The 18,244-nt window shown below is 40.7% G+C and overlaps 1 protein-coding gene across 2 annotated transcripts in view; it reads left to right on the top strand.

The window, feature by feature from the left end:
• The window catches only part of KCNJ6 (potassium inwardly rectifying channel subfamily J member 6), a 295,076-nt gene extending 290,395 nt beyond the window's left edge, over positions 1 to 4,681 (top strand). For both annotated transcript variants that reach the window (XM_016938537.4, XM_063803681.1), the window contains exon 4: positions 3,659 to 4,681. In XM_016938537.4, coding sequence (XP_016794026.2) covers positions 3,659 to 3,984 — 326 coding nt within the window. In that variant the 3' untranslated portion in view covers positions 3,985 to 4,681. The remainder of the gene's footprint in view (positions 1 to 3,658) is intronic.
• Positions 4,682 to 18,244: the final 13,563 nt, after the last annotated feature.

The following is an 18,244-nucleotide window of genomic DNA, read 5'->3' as shown; positions in this document are numbered from 1 at the left end:
GAGTTACGGTCTAGTCTATGGCCATACCACCCTGAACACACCTGTTCTCATCTGAGTTACTATCTAGTGTCTTTTTACTTTAGTCTGAAGGACTCCGTTTATTATTTCTTGGAGTACAAGTCTGCTAGCAACAAAGTCTCTCCATTTTTGTTCATGAAATGGCTTCATTTCTCCTTCATTTGTGAAGGATAATTTTGCTGGATATGGAATCTTGGTTGCCAGTCTTTTTCTTTCAGTGCTTTTAATAATGTCTTCTCATTGCCTTCTGGCTTCCATGGTTTCTAATGAGGAATAAGCTATTAATATCATTGAAAATCACTTGCATGTAATGAGTTGTTTATCTTTTGCTGCCTTCAAGATTCTACCTTCATCGTCATGTTTCAACAGTTTGATTATGATGTGTCTCAGTGTGAATCTCTTTGGGTTCACCTTACTTGTGGTTTGTTAAGTTTTTTAGATGTATAGATTAATGGTTTTCATTGAACTAAAGACTTTCCAGTCATTACGTCTTCACATAATCCTTCTGCTATTTTCTCTTTATACTCTCCTTCTGGAGCTCCTATTATGCGTATGTTGGTATGCTTGCTCTGTCCCACAGGTCTCTGAGGCACTGTTCATTTTTCTCCATTCTTTTTTCTTTCTATACCTCAATAATTTCAACTGACCTATATTCAGGCTCACTGATTCTCTTCTGCCAGCTCAAATCTGTTAAGTTCCTGTAGTAATTCTTTTCTTTCATTTATTATACTTTTTACTTCAGAATTTATGTTGGGATTTTACATGTAACTTATTTTTATTATTGATATTCTTTATTTGGGGAAACAGTGTTTCCCTAATTTCCTTTTGTTCTTTAGACATGGCTTCTTTTAGTTCTTTGAACATATTTCAAATAGCTGATTTAAAGTCTTTCTCTAGTGAATCCAATGCCTAGGCTTCCTCAAGGACAGTTTCTATTGACTGCTTGCCTTCCTGTATATGGGACATACTTTCTTATTTCTTTGCATGTATCATAAATTTTTGTTGAAAACAGGCATTTTAAGTAATATAATGTAGTAACCCTGAAAATCAGATTCTCCCTCCTTTTCAGAGTTTTTTGTTGCCATTGCTATTTGTTTTTTAGTAACTTTCCTGAGCTAATTTTGTAAGGTCTGTACTTTTTGTGTATATGGCCACTAAAGTCGCTGCTAAGTTAATTTAGTGATCAGCTAATAATTAGACAGATTCTCTTAAGAGCCAGTAACCAAAAATCTCCCAGTCTTTGTCAAGGGTCTCTATGCACATGGTGGGACGTGCCTTCAACATTCAGTCAGGCACTTTACAACTCTGCATTAACCTTCACCTCCTACTTGCACAGAGACTCGGTGTCAACCAGAAGTGAGAGCTCAGGGCCTTCTCTGGTTTTTCTTGGGCAGGTGCACAGCCCTACACATGCATGTGGTATTCTAGTTTCTCAGGAATATGTCAGAGCTTTCCAAAGCTCCCTGTGAACCTCTTTCCCCAGAATTTCTTTTTGTTCTTTGATTAGCTTGCTGTTTTCCCCAACTGTTATCACAGCCCTATTTTCTAGCCACTTTACCATAAACATGTACTTCCTTGGTGGAAAAAGAGTTATTGGATCACCTTTTCCTCTTGACTTCCTGTTTGTTTCTCATTCTGAGCCCACATATCACTGCCATCACCTGTCTTCACCCCACCCTCAAGCACAAATAAAGAAAATAATTCAGAAGAGAAACGTTGTTTGAGAAGTAAAATCAAATCAGTGTTGATCTTTTTTTTCCTAATACCTAAAAGCCCTGCAATGTTTGTTTTAGAGGCATAAAGGCGGGGCTTCTGTGGGTCATTCAGGGAAACATTGAAAAAGGGTCACATTTCGGTTTTGAGATTAAGAGGAAGAGCACAGAGCTGGCGTGAGGGCTGGTGCTGGCTCAGGCTCTGACAGCTATAGCTGAGTCAACCACATAGGTCCCTGGCACCCCAGTTTCTTCTTCTAGACACAAGGAGCAAATGCAGTGCTGCAGGAATGTTGTGTAGCTCTGGATCCTTCTGTGTAAACATTCACAGGTATTCTCTTCTCCCTAATCCACCTGCATTCAGCACAAAGCAGCTGCGTAATACTTATTGGTGGTCCTAACAGATGACATACTGACTGGCTGGCTGGCTGCTCTCCTGAATGAATGGACACGGGGCCACAGTATGATATTCATGAGTCCCTGGTGATCTTGCCTTTGTAAGCCCCTTGCCCCATTAAGAAAATGTTTTAAGTTATATTTTACAACTGTGTTGGCATAAAGATAAATATATTACCATTCCATCTAAAAGTTTATCTTTTCTGCTTTTAAAAGAGTTAAAACATTTTCACGGGCCTCTAAAAGTATCATGGGCCATAGACACCACGCCTTTTGCCTAATGGAGAAGTCAGCCCTGGATTAATGACTGAATGAATGTTTTCATTTCCTGAGAATTTGTATAAAAGATTTCTTTGACCTCAGAAAAAAATTTTAAAAAACCACACAAGTGTCATTTCTCATATCTTATGCCACACTTGTTGCCTATTTTTATTTTCCAAGGAGGTGGCTGGACTTTTCCTCATTCTACCATTTCGTATTTAAGAGAAAGCTACTTCCTGACTCCAGGGCTGCTGGTAGCTCACGTGGTGCTTTTATGCAAATTACAAAAAGGCTTCTTATCTTTAAGAAAAGGGAAAAGTGGCCAGGAGCAGTGGCTCACGCCTGTAATCCCAACACTTTGGGAGGCTGAGGCAGGCGGATTGCCTGAGCTCAGGAGTTCATAAACAGCCTGGGCAACACGATGAAACTCCGTCTCTACTAAAATACAAAAAAAAAAATTAGCCGGGCATGGCGGTGTGCACCTGTAGTCCCAGCTGCTCAGAAGTCTGAGACAGGAGAATTGCTTGAATCCTGAAGGCGGAGGTCTCAGTGAGCCGAGATCGCACCACTGCACTCCAGCCTGGGCGACACAGCGAGACTCCATCTCAAAGAAAAAAAAAAAAAAGAAGGGGGAAAAGCGTTTAAAGTAGTTATGATTGCACAGTCTGAGCAACTATGACCACTGGGCCTAAGGAAAGTGCAAATTCAGGTGGGCGACCCTTCCAACTGCATCTGGAGCCACAGTCATGGCCTGTGTGTTAATGGCAGGTGGGAGGGTAACACTGATCTGTGGCCTCTAGCTTAAAAGCAGCCTAAGTGTAGTTCCATATATGAAATTTCATTCTAAGTCTGTGGCCAAAGAGCTCAAATCCCATTAGAACCCAGGCTAAACCTCCAAGAGCAGTAGGAGGCCAGAGTCATGGCTTCAGGGTTCTCCCAGAGCAGAGCGGACCAGACATAGCCACACACATGCGAAAACTTGTGTGCATTTGCACACTTGATTTCCTTTGCGTGTGCATGGCCATGCAGGCAAATGTGGCTTGATGTGGGCCAGGACTCTCTCATTGTTCCCCAGGACTCCCTTAAGAGGCCTGGAATCTCCATGGCACATTAGCATGTGTCTACAACATGAATGACACCTACTAAGTGTGGCATCGTATGCAGGTCAGTCTCAACAGCTGCATGCAGTACTCCTCCTGGCTCTCTGTGACTCCTTGGCCATGGAAAGCCCACACTTACATATGCTAAAGCCTCCATTCTTCTCTCTGCAGGGATGACATGCCAAGCTCGAAGCTCCTACATCACCAGTGAGATCCTGTGGGGTTACCGGTTCACACCTGTCCTGACCCTGGAGGATGGGTTCTACGAAGTTGACTACAACAGCTTCCATGAGACCTATGAGACCAGCACCCCATCCCTTAGTGCCAAAGAGCTGGCCGAGTTAGCCAGCAGGGCAGAGCTGCCCCTGAGTTGGTCTGTATCCAGCAAACTCAACCAACATGCAGAACTGGAGACTGAAGAGGAAGAAAAGAACCTCGAAGAGCAAACAGAAAGAAATGGTGATGTGGCAAACCTGGAGAATGAATCCAAAGTTTAGTGCCCTAGCTGGGCAAACCCTTCTCTTCTCCCCCCAACACAATCTTTCCTTGTCTCTCATTCTCTTTCTTTTTCTGTCTCTCTTGCTTTGTTCTTTATTTGTTTATATTTAATTTTTACATGACCAGAAAACAAATCTTCAAGGTGTAAAATATCTACCTGCCCTCTCTCAGTTATTCAGATTGCCAAGGTAGACGTGGATTTGATGAAGGTGCAAAGTGCCCTCATTTGTGGCCCAAGCCTGATCTCCTCCCAAAATACTACACATCCAACTCCTGGAGATTTCAGTTACTTACCTGCATGTGTTGTACAATACCAGATCACTCAAAAAGGTGTGTCAAAGATTTTACCTGGGATATGACAAGCAAGGTTTCTGGTGCCTATTTATTCATTCAGTGAGACACAGAGTGGAGCCCTCAGTTTTATGGATCCCAATTCATTTCATCTACTACAGGGTGAGGTGCTTGCCCCCATGTGGGCGTGGCAGTTACAGGGCCCAGGTGAGCTGAAGACAAACCACTGTACATATATATGCCTTATGTAATTATTTTCTTTTTGTAGTTAGTAATAAAACCCAGCATGTACAAAAGTACCATAGAACAGAACTGCTAAATACTGTACATAGATGTATCATTAATGTAGGTTTAGATATATAACTTTAGAAATAAGAAGCAAAAAAAAAAAAAGAAAGAAAGAAAGATTCCTAACATGCAGTAGGCATTTCTGTTTTGATGTCTGTGTTTTCCAGGTTATTTTGATCCAGTTGATGGCTGGCCCTTCAGTGCATGGCCTTTGTTTGTGTCTCAGACTGGCAGACGTTAGGGTACCTCACTGTTCCCACGCTGATACTTTCATTGAATCTAACAAGCCATTGGTCTGGGGGAAATTGAGAGGTCTGGTAGATGGCAAAACCCACCACCAATATGCTGATATACTGTGAAATGTTACAAAACAGATGTCTTTTTTTAAAAGATAACAAGGGCCTCACTAACTGGCCTGGAGGAGGGGGAATACCAGGAAGGAAATATTCTCTAGCCTGTCACCAAAGGTATGTTTTTACTTTTCACATGAGCTCTTGCCCTTTGTAGTACAATAATTTAGGAAACTTTTCTGCAAAACCATTGATTCTCCAGCTGTAGTTTCTCTACACTCTTACAATGAGACATGGTAAGTTAGCAGAAGATGGTTTGGGTCTAAAGCCGTGAAATTCACAAAGGCATGTAGTGAGTGGCATGCATTATAATCATCGACCTCTCACTTTGACTCTATCTGGCTTTCTGAGAATGACATCTCACCTGTCCCTGGGGCTTATCCATCAGCATTTCTTGCATTGTGATCTTTTATTATTTTGAAATGACCAGAGTTCAGTATTCAAAGATTAGATCAACAATCTTGATGATTGTCTAAGAAATGTCTCTAGAGTATGCCACAGGTTAGAAATCAAATCCAGTGTCTGTCAATCAAAAGAAAACAAATAAAAAAACTCCAGCCTTAATTCACTTTAATCTGCAAAAAGGAAAGAAGGGAGGAAGGGAGGAAGGGAGGAAGGGAGGAAGGAAGGAAGGAAGGAAGGAAGGAAGGAAGGGTATTTGTACTGGAAATCTGAATTTTAAAATGAAAAAAATAAGGAAACAAATCTTAGATCAAACCTCCAGGGCAGGTGGAGATTTTGCACTGTTACAGATCTTTCACATTCACTTTGCATTTATAAACTGTTTGTTCTTTAACACAGTTGCCCATCATAAATATTCATTGAATGGATCCAAGTTTATTTTCAGCTCCTACAGCTGTGCTCAGTTTGAGGCTCTGCACCATGGAGGTCAAAGAGATCAAACTAGCTGTCCCTCTTTGTTTCCCTCGCCTTCCCTGACCTGATTGCACAGGCCTTTGCTGTAGTCTGGGGACCTTGTCTACTAAAAAAGAAGTCCCAGGATAAGGAAAGTGGCTCCTAAATATAACCTCGGGGCCTCTCTTCTCCCATCTCAGAGACCTTGGATCAGGACAACTGCCTCTTGGCACTGACTTTAAGGAAGACAAAACTGTTGGCTATAGCCCTTTCCTGTTTGCCAGCATTTCCTTTTTTGCATTGAATCTCTGTTGAATCATTTCTTTATTTCGCACACTCTAAGAAGGAGGTGGTGGTCCGGGAGGAGGAAGCTCGATACACTCCCCTTGAGGCTGCGGGGAGGAGCCATGGCTTGACCTCTCTGCAGCCTAATGAAGGGCACTCTTGGCTTGGAGAGCTCCCCTGCAACCTTGCCAGAGTTGCAAGGCAGGCCATGGCAGGCACAAAACAAGATGGAATAGGGGCGGCAAAATGTCTTCTAATTTAGCTCTTGAAGACTCACTGGGCCTTTTTAATTCCATTGCTAAGGTTTAAAGGACAGCGCACACCCCCGTGTCTGGTTGGAAGAGCAAGCAGCTCAGGGCCTCATCCCTGCTTGCCTGCCCTTTAGCACAACTGAACGAAGAGCCTTGACAACACGTTGGCCACGCGCACCTGTCAATTCTGTGTCTGTGACGGGCACCCAGATGTGAGGTCTCTCCCTGTTTCTCACTGTCTTTGTTGTCAATGTAGTTGGAGACAGAACTTGAACCAAATCTCGTTTTTGTAATGTGAGCCTCTGAATCTTTACATGGGGATGCTCCTGAAGAACCTTTTACTAGAATGTCCCTATCAAACATGTCTATTTTTCTACAGTTGTTAACACAGTTTAACAGTGTATTTTGTGTCAACTGTTAAAATTTGGAACTGAAAGTTCATTGAGACTGATTTTCTAAGCAGCGAGTAGTGAGTGAATGGTGTTTTCCATTAAGACAGCTCAACAAAATTGACCCCACAATTTCCACTCATTCTATTCCACAATATCCAGTCCTCATTCCCTCAGTCGCTCCATTAGCAAACCAAGTGCAATGAGAATTTTTTAAAAGTCTCTTTTAATACAACAGTATCCTTAACTAATGAAGATCACTCTCGACTAGATCCTTTGGTCTGTTTGGTTAATGTATTTGAGTCACTTTTCCATAAAGCATGGTAGGATCCGTGAGCCAGATAAGAATTTGGAATTTAAGGGTTATGGTTTGCCACAGTTGACCCCAATTTGACAGAACAAAGTGCTCCTGGATGGAAGGGCAGGTTCAGCTGCAAGCATGACCCCCCACCACAAGGCTGCTGAGTTCCTCGGATTCTCACCTCCACCCACCCCAACGTGCTCTCCAACTGAAAGAGCACCCATTCATTTATAAATCAACTTTATGGAACCAATAAAATCATTTCTGTTTTAGCTGTCCCCTGGGTAAGCTATACTCTTTTACATTAACATAGCAAATGTCAACTTTTCTGTTCCTTCAAACATGGCCTTCCAGCCTGGTTGTTCCAACATCTATCCCCTCTATGTCCATGAGGCAGAACTCTCTCTTCCCCCACTCCCTTCCTCCATCTATCCCCATCCTTTGCTGTTTCCCTGGTTCTCCAGTTCCAATTCTATTGTTTTAGTTCAGTACCTTATGTTCCCTAACAGAAATCCAGCTGCAAATGTCAACCTATTTCTTAAGCACAATTTTCTCTTGCAGGTCTAACCAAGCTAGGGCTCTGAAATGTCTATTTTTCACTGCACTCCAATTTAAAAATTATTCATGACTTCATTTAATAGTCTAAATTTTGAATTCTCCAGAGCAACATTCTTAAGCTTTCCATCCCTACATTTTCTTACATTTCAGGTTTCTTACTTTTTTCCCCTTTGCTTTTTTATTTAGATTTAAGCCAGTGTCTTTGGGATATTTAGAAACTGCTTACAAAGGTGGGAACTGGTGGACAGAGAAAGGGGGCATAAGAATGCTATTAGAAAACTACCTGAACTCACCAGAAGAATGGGAAATCATTTGATTTGCTGAGAGAATACAATTAAAATACTCATAGTAAATCATTTCCAAAACAGTTTGCTAATAGTCTGGCTACTCTTCAGTCTTTCTTTCCTTGACTTGGGTGATACTCTGTATGATTTAGAAATGTCAGGAAGGTAGTTGAAAGTTCAGTGTCCTCTATATATTGTAAACATTACCTTCAAGGATGATTTCCTTTCAATGGATGGCTTTAACATTGAAAAACATAGGTAACATATACATAATAGATGATTCATTGATATTACTTTACAATACACTAAAATAACATTATCTTGTTTCTGAACTTTATGGCCAACCGGTATCTAAGAAAATGTTAGCCTTTAATTTAAAATTGAGTAAAGCACGCCTCTTCCTAATATTTCTGCCTTTAATGTCTTGAGTGCTATAGATGCAGAGTGTCATCTAGAAGTCAAAATTCTGTCAGAAGGCTGCTAAGAGATTTTGATAAATCACAGAATGTATAATAATAACAAAACAATATTTTACCCAACATGGTGTGGTGTTTGAGAGCATTAAGAGCACTTGTACAAATTATCTTATTTCATTCTAATTCACCATGAGAGGTTGAGTATTATAATTTACATTTTATAGAGGGAAAACTAGGGTTTGGGCAAATTGGCCAAGTTTAAAGGCCAGTGAATCATAGCTCCTTGTCTCAAATCCAGGTCACAGGGCCCTAAGCTGTGGGCTATTTTTACTACAAAAAATTTCAGCAAACCAAATCTGCTAAAAAAAAAAATCTGGCCTGCTGCCTGTTATCGTACCACTTGTGAGCTAAGAGCGATTTTTACATTTTTTAATAATTGGGGGAAAAAAAAGAAAAGAAGAATATTTTGAGGCATGTGAAAATCATCCTAAATTCAAATTTCAATGTCCACAAACAAAGTTTTATTGGAACACAGCCACAGCCACTTGTCTGTGTATTGCCTATGGCTGCTTCCACATGCACTCACAGAGCTGAGTAATTACAACAGAGACCGTGTGGCCAGCAAAGATTGAAATATTTACTATCTGGCCCTGTATAAAAAAAGTTTGCTGACCCCTGTACTGTACTGTTAAGTACTATTGGTACTATTAAGTACTAGTAATAGTACTATTAATAATAGTATGTAAGAGTACTAAGTACTATGAAATATTGTACTGTACTCTTAAGAGAGTCCTAGGCAATATAGAAGAATGACTTTTTTTCTAGCATAAATTATTGAAGTCACTCATAAGTCTGTTCAAAATAACATAACTCTTTTTTTTTTGGTTGTCAAAGAGACAACTGCTTCACAAGACTTAGAGAGCCCAGTCATTCAGTTAGGGTCTCAAAGGAAGAATCCTTCCTTTTCATGCCATTCCTCCAGAGTAGCAAATAGAGTCAACAGCCAGCCAGGATCTAGTGGTCAACTCAGAAAGTGGATACAGCAAAATTACTCCTTAATGAACTACAGAGAAATGGGCATTCCCAGCCCAGCCGCTGAAATATTGCTTCAATGGCACCCTCAGGCATTGGATGATGTACATAGCTCAGGCTGCCAGTCTCTGCTCAGCAAAGCAGCCCAGACCTGCAGTGGTTGCCACACATCAAACCCGCCTCGCTCCTCCACATGGCTTCTCTCTTAGGCTCTCTTGGAGGAGAGTTAAATAGGTGGCCCAGATGTCTCCCTCTGTTTTCTTGCTATTTTTCTCTAGCCTACAATTTATAACTGATCAAGGTGATGAATGTGAACCTGGAACTAGCTCATGTTTAATTGCGCTAGTTTTTGCTCTCTCTAGCCACTAAGCTAGAAGTTTAATGTGTAATTAAAGAACTAAATGCTTCTTATGGAAAACCAAAAGGTCCTTTGAAAAGAGCTCAGGGAGACACGGAAGTATAGTAAAGGGTTGTTGGATTTCTTGCGCTTTCTGAGTCTGAAGCAAAGACAAAGATTGGTAATTACAGACATAATGGATGGAAAAAGTCCAGACCTTGGGGTTTTTAGATGAGTCAATATTAAATGACATTCTTTGTGTCACTAAGCTGAACTCCCTTGTCTTCTAAGGAAGCATTTCTAATGCCAGATGTAGTCAGCCAAGCTAGGTTCCTTATCTTTTTAGTTCTATGGAAAAACATATCAAGTTCTCTTATGAGTGCTTTCCTGGAAATCAGATGAGAAAGAAAAAATGTAACAATGTAACAAATCATTGTGATGTTGTTATATTGTCGACAGATAAAGGATGGATTTGATCCTGCGTCTGAAACTAAGTAGGTAATGGTATCTACAATATAGATCATGCAAAAAGCTTGTGACCCTTCAACTGCATGGAAGAGTGGGAGGAAACAAATCTCAAAGTTCAACACCATAAAACTTAAATAAATGTAAAAGGAGTCAAACTTTTACTTGGCCTCATTGCCTTGGTAAAAGAAAGCTTCATGTATCCACCTAATTCAATAAGAGAGTCCTAGGAAAAGGAAGGCAAAATACTTTTAAGGCACACAAAAATATTTCACTGGGGTGGTCAACATGATTAAGTGATGGAGATTAGATTTATCACTGATGAAAACAGTATTTATAGAGTTATTTTTAGACACTATACCCCCTAGACGCAAATCCCAACATGCACTGTGGTTGGCCGGAGAATTGTGGCCACATAGTAAACAGATCTTGATTTCAGAGAATGAAATGTTCCTACCGACTTTGTGTAATTGCCCATTTCAAGATTAAGGCTCGGTGCCCATTGTTTTAACACCGATCATCAATACTGTGATATCAACTAAGCCAATCTTTATAAGAATATGAAGGGCTGTTTTTCTCAGGCAATGTAAATATCTGCTACCAACAAGCACTAGTGAAATAAACATGTAATCATCATCGTTTCTAAAACTCTGATAGAAATCACAAAACATTCAAGCAAAAGGGCAAGGTCTTCCAGGAGCCTAGGAGCAGACTTTTGGCTACAAAGAGCCTAGTCCAGCCTGAATGCCTTATGGAGTATGTCAGTCTTGGGTCTTATCACTAAACACAACTAGTAGAACTCGATCAACTGGAGTGCAGAGATCAGAGTTTCGGTCAGCCGTGCATTACCCAAACCTCTGGGTCTTCAGCCAGTCTTCTTAGAAGAGGGGAAGGAGCACTCTCCTCAGATCCGGCCATCACGGGCATCGCCCTGGCATCATCTCTCAGCATTGCTGACTGTGGGCATGGGTATGAGAAATACCCTCCCGTAGCTCAGACTTGGGCAGAACAAAATCCTCAGCCATGCCCACCCACTGAGGTCTCTCTAGGGGAGCTTCTCCCTGCAGGGTCTGGCTCTTGCCCATCTGGACAATGACCCCCTAGAAGTATCTTCCGGGGGACCCTGTATCTTTCAAGCTTAACTTGCCCCACACCCTTGACCCCACAGAGCACCTCCCTGGGTCAGGGACGATGACTAAATTTAGACCTTTAGCATCTGCTAAGCACAGGGGTGCCCTCCCACGTGAAAATCCAAGTAAAATAAATGGAGTCAGGGTAAGGAAATCCCCAAAAGTTCTGATTTTCTCATGGTGATGATCTCAGTGCTTTTCTTTTTCATGACATATCTAATTCTCTTTTCTCTAGAAAGTCTCACATTTTGGTATCACGATGCCGTGGGCACAGACTCAGTCATCGGGCCAATGGCAGAACTCTCTCCAGATAGTCTGACCTGGTCCCTCTTTTTGAGTAAGGCTGGAAGTTTGGTTTGTTTGAAGCCACCCCACAACCAATAGAATCCCACCCTGGCTAAGAAATCTCACAAGGCCGGGTGCTGTGGCTCACACCTGTAATCTCAGCACTTTGGGAGGCCAAGGTGGCAGATCACCTGAGGCCAGGAGTTTGAGACCAGCCTGGCCAATATGGTAATACCCCGCCTCTACTAAAAATATGAAAAAGTTAGCTGGGCATGGTAGTTCCTGCCTGTACACCCAGCTACTCTGGAGGCTGAGGCACAAGAATAGCTTAAACCTGGGAGGGGGAGGTTGCAGTAGGCTGAGATCATGCCACTGCACTCCAGCCTGGGCCACGGAGCGAGACTCAGTCTCAAAAAAAGAAAGAAAGGAAGGAAGGAAGGAAGGAAGGAAGGAAGGAAGGAAGGAAGGAAGGAAGGAAGGAAGGAAAAAAGATAAAGAAAGAAGGAAGGAAGGAAGGAAAGAAAGAAGGAAGAAAGAAAGAAAAGAAATCGCACATCCCCACGTCTATCAGGGTCACCAAATGAAGGCATCAATTTCAAGTCCCGTTATTATCTGCAAGGAACTCTGCATTGCAGCACTTACAGACACAACTTATGCTGTCTCCTGGTGCCCACACAGCTTTCGGGTGATGGCAGATTGTCAGCCAACCATTCCCCCCAGCTGCTCTCTCTTAATTTGCTCCCTCATCTCACCACGAAAACTTCACTTTTCCTGACCCCCGTTGGAAGGTTAATTTCATTTTTGAGCATCCACAATCCAGCAACCTATTATTGGGGTTAGTCCTATTCCTTACCACTTAATAGCCACCACCAATTTTAACTGAGCGTATATGTTCAGAGTCTAACCATATATATATATATAAAAGTACATTTTGTTCCTGCTTCATAATTGCCCAGAGAGTCTATGAGTGATGGTTGGGCGTATACATGGTCTCAGCCCGGTAACTGACGAGAGCAGCATAAAGTTAGGTCTTGTGCTGAAAGGACAGCTGGACTTGTCCAGTGGGATCTTCTTGTCCTTTGCAGCATGCCATTAGGGGACCAGCTTGCCAAAGAAGCTCCTGAACATCTTTATTCAGCCCAGTGCTTCCTCGTCTTAACCAAGAGCCACACAGAGACAACAGTGAACTCACAAGTTCATGGGATTCCAAAATGATTGACTCCCCAAGTGTCTGCCTGTGTTGGCGAAGTGCTCTTTCCTTTCCCACTGTCTGCACAGACTGTACTCTGGGGAAACTCCCAGCACTTGTGGGTGCCTGGTTACCGAGGATGTGCTTGGCTGCCATGGTAACTCCCAGCCTCTCAGTGTGGACCACTCTCCCGCAGGCTCGAGGAGACCTGGCAGAGGGCCCATGGGGCGGAGGCTCCCTAGGGCTGCTCCACCTGCAGACAGCCTTGGGAGAACCCAAGGTAATGTGGAGTAGGACCCAGCACACAGGTGCTCCCTCCGCACGCCAGGTCTGGGGTATTCCCATCCTTTCTTCCTAAGATGGGATGCACTTAGGTGGCCAAATTGCTTCTTTAAAGGCTCTTCTTCAAGCCATCATCCTCATATCACACTCATGCCCACACTCCAGTCACATTTGCCTTTAAAAAATTTTCAAAATTATTTTTGTATTATCCCATGTAACAGATGTCCAAAGAGTTGCCATTTTCTTAACACTAAATAAATTCTGCCTAGAAGATTAAGATTGGTCCAGAACAGGGAGTGTTTTAATAAGCACAAATATAAACAAAAGCAATTTTAAAATTTACTTATGGATTCTTTCAGAAAACCTGATTTCAAATCAGAAATACTCATTTTTGCCCCCAGAGCAAAGTTCCAGAATACTGTTTCTTCTTGAACTTGCCATTTTCCATCTGGCTTTGAACTTGAGAATAGACTCCCCTATATTGGCATAAAAGGTAAAGTGGAATTTACCACTGAAACTTTCAGAGCTCAATTTAGTCTGGCCCCATGGACCAGGCAAGAATAAACTCTGCTCACCAGTAACAATTCTGCAGCCACTGTACTGAACACAAACCCTGGAGAAATTCTGGACATGGTACTGCTTAAGAATGCTGGGAATGTCAGTCGAGGGTCTGATTTCAGAAAGAGGACATTAATATTCAAATCCCTGAACCATGCCCACACTGTGGGAGTCAGGCCTAACAAGATCCCAGGGTCCATAGTTTACCTGGTCAGCTTGCTGTGTCTCATGGGGCATTAGAGGGTAGATGAGAACTTTCCGCAATCTCGACAACTGCACTGTAAGAATTTCTTCTGTGTATTTTCTAATTCTGTGACAACAGGCATCAACAAAACATGTGGCCTGTTATCACATGGTTCCTCCCTGTGTGCACCTTCATAGAGATTTTTTCCTTTTCTAAAAGAATGAGGATTCCTCTGAATGTTACATTATGCAACAATAATGTCCCCAGTCCTTCATAAGTAACAGAGTAACAATATAAGCACCCTCTCCCTACATAACACACACACATACACACACACAAATACACACACAGACACATGCATACACACACACATACACACAGACACATGCATACACACACATACAGAGACATGCGCATACACACACGCATACATGCACATGCATACACACACCAAGACATGCATACACACACACGCATACACAGACACATGCATACACACACGCATACACACAGACACATGCATACACACACGCATACACACATGCATACAGAGACATGCATACACACACATGCATACAGAGACACATGCATACACACACGCATACACACACGCATACACACACGCATACACAGAGAGACATGCATACACACACATGCAGAGACACATGCATACACACACACGCACACACGCACACAGACACATGCATACACACAGATACACGCATACTCACACAGACACATGCATACACACACACACAGATACTCACACACACACACACACACTTATCCTTTCTAATCAGTTATGAGTGACACCACAAAAGTAAATTTCCAGAAATCAAAGCCTTAAGATTGGCATTCCTCCCCTGCATGCACTGTGGCATTATTTTAAAAATGTACCATACACTTCCCTGAACCTGCAGGCAACAGCCTTTCTTCCAGTGTTTGGTAGGAACCCTGGACTCAGAAGACCAGGTTTTGCCCCCAGATGAGCAATGTCGTCCTGGGTATATCATTTCACTGGTCGGAAATAGCTTCCTCCACCCCTTTTTTAAAAACTTGATAAATTTTATTTTTTAGAGCAGCATTAACTTCACAGCAAAATAGAGCAGAAATTACCAAGAGCTCTCATTTACCCCCGGCCCCCGCATGCATGGCCGCCCCCAAGAGTGATATGCCAAACCACAATGGTACATCTGTGGAAATGGATGAGTCTACACTGAGACATTACTATCACCCCAGAGTCCATTGTTTACAATGGTGTTGTACATTCTATGGATTTGGGCAAATGTATAAAGGCATGGATCCACCATTATAGAATCATAGAGGATAGTCCCACGGCCCTAAAAATCCTCTGTGCTCTCCCAATTCATCTTGTGTCCTCCCAACCCCTGGCAACCACTGATCTATTTACTGTCTCCATAGTTTTGCCTTTTCCAGAATGGCATATAATTGGACTCATGCAGTACGCAGCCTTATAAAATTGGCTTATTTCACTTAGTAACATGCATTTAAGTTTCCCTCATATCTTTTTATGGCCTGAGAGCTCACTTTTTTAGCACCAAACACTCATCCATTTTCTGGAGGTACCACTGTTTATTTATCCATTCACCTACTGAAGGACACCTTGGTTGCTTCCAAGTTTGGTCAGTTATGAATAAAGCCACTATAAATATCTGTATGCAGGTTTTTGTGTGGACATAAGTTTTCAATTCATTTGGGTAAATATGATATGTTAAAGCTATATTTAGTCTTGCAAGACACAGCCAAACTGCCTTCCAAAGTGGCTGTACCGTTTTGCATTCCACTAGCGATGAATGAGGGTTCCCGTTGCTCCACGTCTTCACCAGCATTTAGTGTTGTCAGTGTTCTGCATTTGGGCCATTCTAAAAGATGTACGGTGGTGTTTCATTGCTGTTTTAATTTGCAATTCCCTAATGACATGATTTGGGACATATTTTTATATGCTTGTTTTCCATCTGTACATCGTCTTTGGTGAGGTGTCTGTTCAGGTCTTTTGGGCATTTTTTTAAATCAGGTTGTTTTCCTATTGTTGATTTGTTAAAGTTCTTTGTAAATTTTAGATAATAATTCTTTATCAGATGTGTCTTCTGTAAATATTTTCTCCCAGTCTGTGGCTTGTCTTCTCATTATCTTGACCTTGTCTTTTTCAGAGCAGACACTTTTAATTTTACTGAAGTTCAGCTTATCATTTACTTCTTTCATGATCATGTCTTTGGTGTTCTATCTAAAAATCTATTGCCATATCCAAGGTCATCTAAGTTTTCTCTTATGTTACCTTCTAGGAGTTGTATAGTTTTGCATTTTACATTAGATCTGTGAGCGATTTTGAGTTAATTTTTGTGAAAAGTGTTTGTTAGGTCTGTATTTAGACTTTTTTTTTTTTCTTGCCTGTGGATGTGCAAATGTGCAGCTATTTCAACACCGTTTGTTGAAAAGACCCTCTTTGCTGCACTGTTTTGCCTGTGCTCCTTTGCCAAGGATTAGTTAACTATATTTGTGTGGGTCTAATTTCTCAGCTCTCTATTCTGTTCCATTGATCTATTTGTCTATTCCTTCACCAACACCACATCGTCTTGAGTACTGTAGCTTTCTTTCTCCATATAAACTGCAGACTCAGTTTTTTGGTACCAACAAAATAACTTGCTGAGATTTTTATTGGGATTGTATTTAATCTACAGAGGAAGCTGGGAAGTGACATCTTGACAATATTGAGTCTCTCCATGAAATGGAATATCTCTGTATTTACTTAGTTCTTCTTTGATATCATTCACCAGTTTTGTAGTTTTCCTCACGTAGATCTTATACATATTGTTAGATTTATACCTTAAGTACTTCATTTCAAGGGATACTAATTTAAATAATCATGTGCTTTTAATTTCAAATTTCACTTATTCATTGCCGGTATATAGGAAAACAATTGACTTTGTATATTAACTTTGAATCCTAAAATCTTGCTATAATCCCTTATTAGTTCCAGGAAGGTTCTGGGGCTTGTTTTTGTTTTGTTTTTTGGTCAGTTATTTCAGATTTTCTACATAGATGATCATGTCATCTGTAAACAAAGACAAAGTTTTATTTCTTCTTTCTTCCCAATCTATATATTTTTATTTCCTTTCCTTGTCTTATTGCATCAGCCAGGACTTCCAGTATCATGTTGAAAAGCAGTAGTGATGGGGACACCTTTTTTTTCCTGATCTTAGTGAGACAGCTTCAGGTTTCTCACCATCACGCCATTTAGTATGATGTTAGCTGTAAGGTTTTTTTTTTTAGATATTGTTTATCAGGTTGAGGGGCTTCTCCTCTATTCCTGCTTTACTGAGTGTTTTTATCATGAAAGACTGTTTGGATTTTTCTGCATCTGTTGATATGATCATGCAATTTTTCTTCTTTTGCCTGTTGATATTCATTACATTAGTTGATCTTTGAATGTTGAACCAGCCTTATATACCTAGGACAAATTCCACCTGGTCATGGTGTTTAATTATTTTCATATATTGTTGGACTTGATTTGCTAATACTTTGTTGAGGATTTCTGCATCTATGCTTATGACAGGTATTGGTCTGTAGTTTTCTTGTAATGTCTTTGTCTGGTTTTGGTATTAAGGTGATGCTGGATTCATAGAATGAGTTAGCAAGTGTTCTCTCTGCTTCTAGCTTTTGAAAGAGATTGTAGATAATCAGTATCATTTCTTCCTTAAGTCTTTGGTAGAATTCACCAGTGAACCCATCTGGGCCAAGTGCTTTCTGGTTGGGGAGGTTACTAACCATTGATTCAAATTATTTAACAGAGATATACCTATTCAGATTGTCTATTTGCTCTTGTGTGAGTTTTGACAAATTCTATTTTTCAAGGAATTGGTTCATTTCATCTACGTTATCAAATTTGTGGGTATAAAGTCATTCATAAAATTCCTTCATTATCTTTTATTATCCTTTTAACCTCCATGGGATTGCTAGTAACGTCCCCGCTCTCATTTCTGATAGTAGTAATTTGTGTTCTTTCTCTTTTTTTCTTAGTTAGCATGCCTTGAGACTTATGGAGCTTATTGATCTTTTCAAAGAATCAACTTTGTTTCTATTTATTTTATTGATTTCCTATTTTCAATTTCATGAATTTTTAATCTAATTTTAATTATTTCTTCTCATTGGCTTACTTTGGGTTTAATTTGCTCTTTTTTTCTACTTTTTTAAAATGGAAACTTAAATGATTGATTTCAGATCTTCTTTTGTGCTATCTGCATTCAATGTTATAAATTTCCCTTTAAGCATTGCTTTTATTGCATCCCACAAATTATAATAAGCTGTGTTTTTATTTTCATTTATTTCAAAATATTTTTTCACTTATCTTGAGATTTCTTCTTTGACCCATGATATTTACACGTGTGTTGTTTAATCTCCAAGTATTTTGGCATTTTCCAGCTACCTTTCTGTTACTGATTTCTAGCTTAATTCCATTGTTATCTAAGAGCAAACATTGTAGGATTTGTATTCCTTTTTTTTTTTTTTTT

The sequence above is a fragment of the Pan troglodytes genome, chromosome 22 (genome assembly GCF_028858775.2).
Source record: "Pan troglodytes isolate AG18354 chromosome 22, NHGRI_mPanTro3-v2.0_pri, whole genome shotgun sequence".
Classification (NCBI taxonomy): domain Eukaryota; kingdom Metazoa; phylum Chordata; class Mammalia; order Primates; family Hominidae; genus Pan; species Pan troglodytes.
The sequence above is the reverse complement of the archived record's forward strand: the minus strand, read 5'-3'. Positions and strand labels throughout refer to the sequence as shown.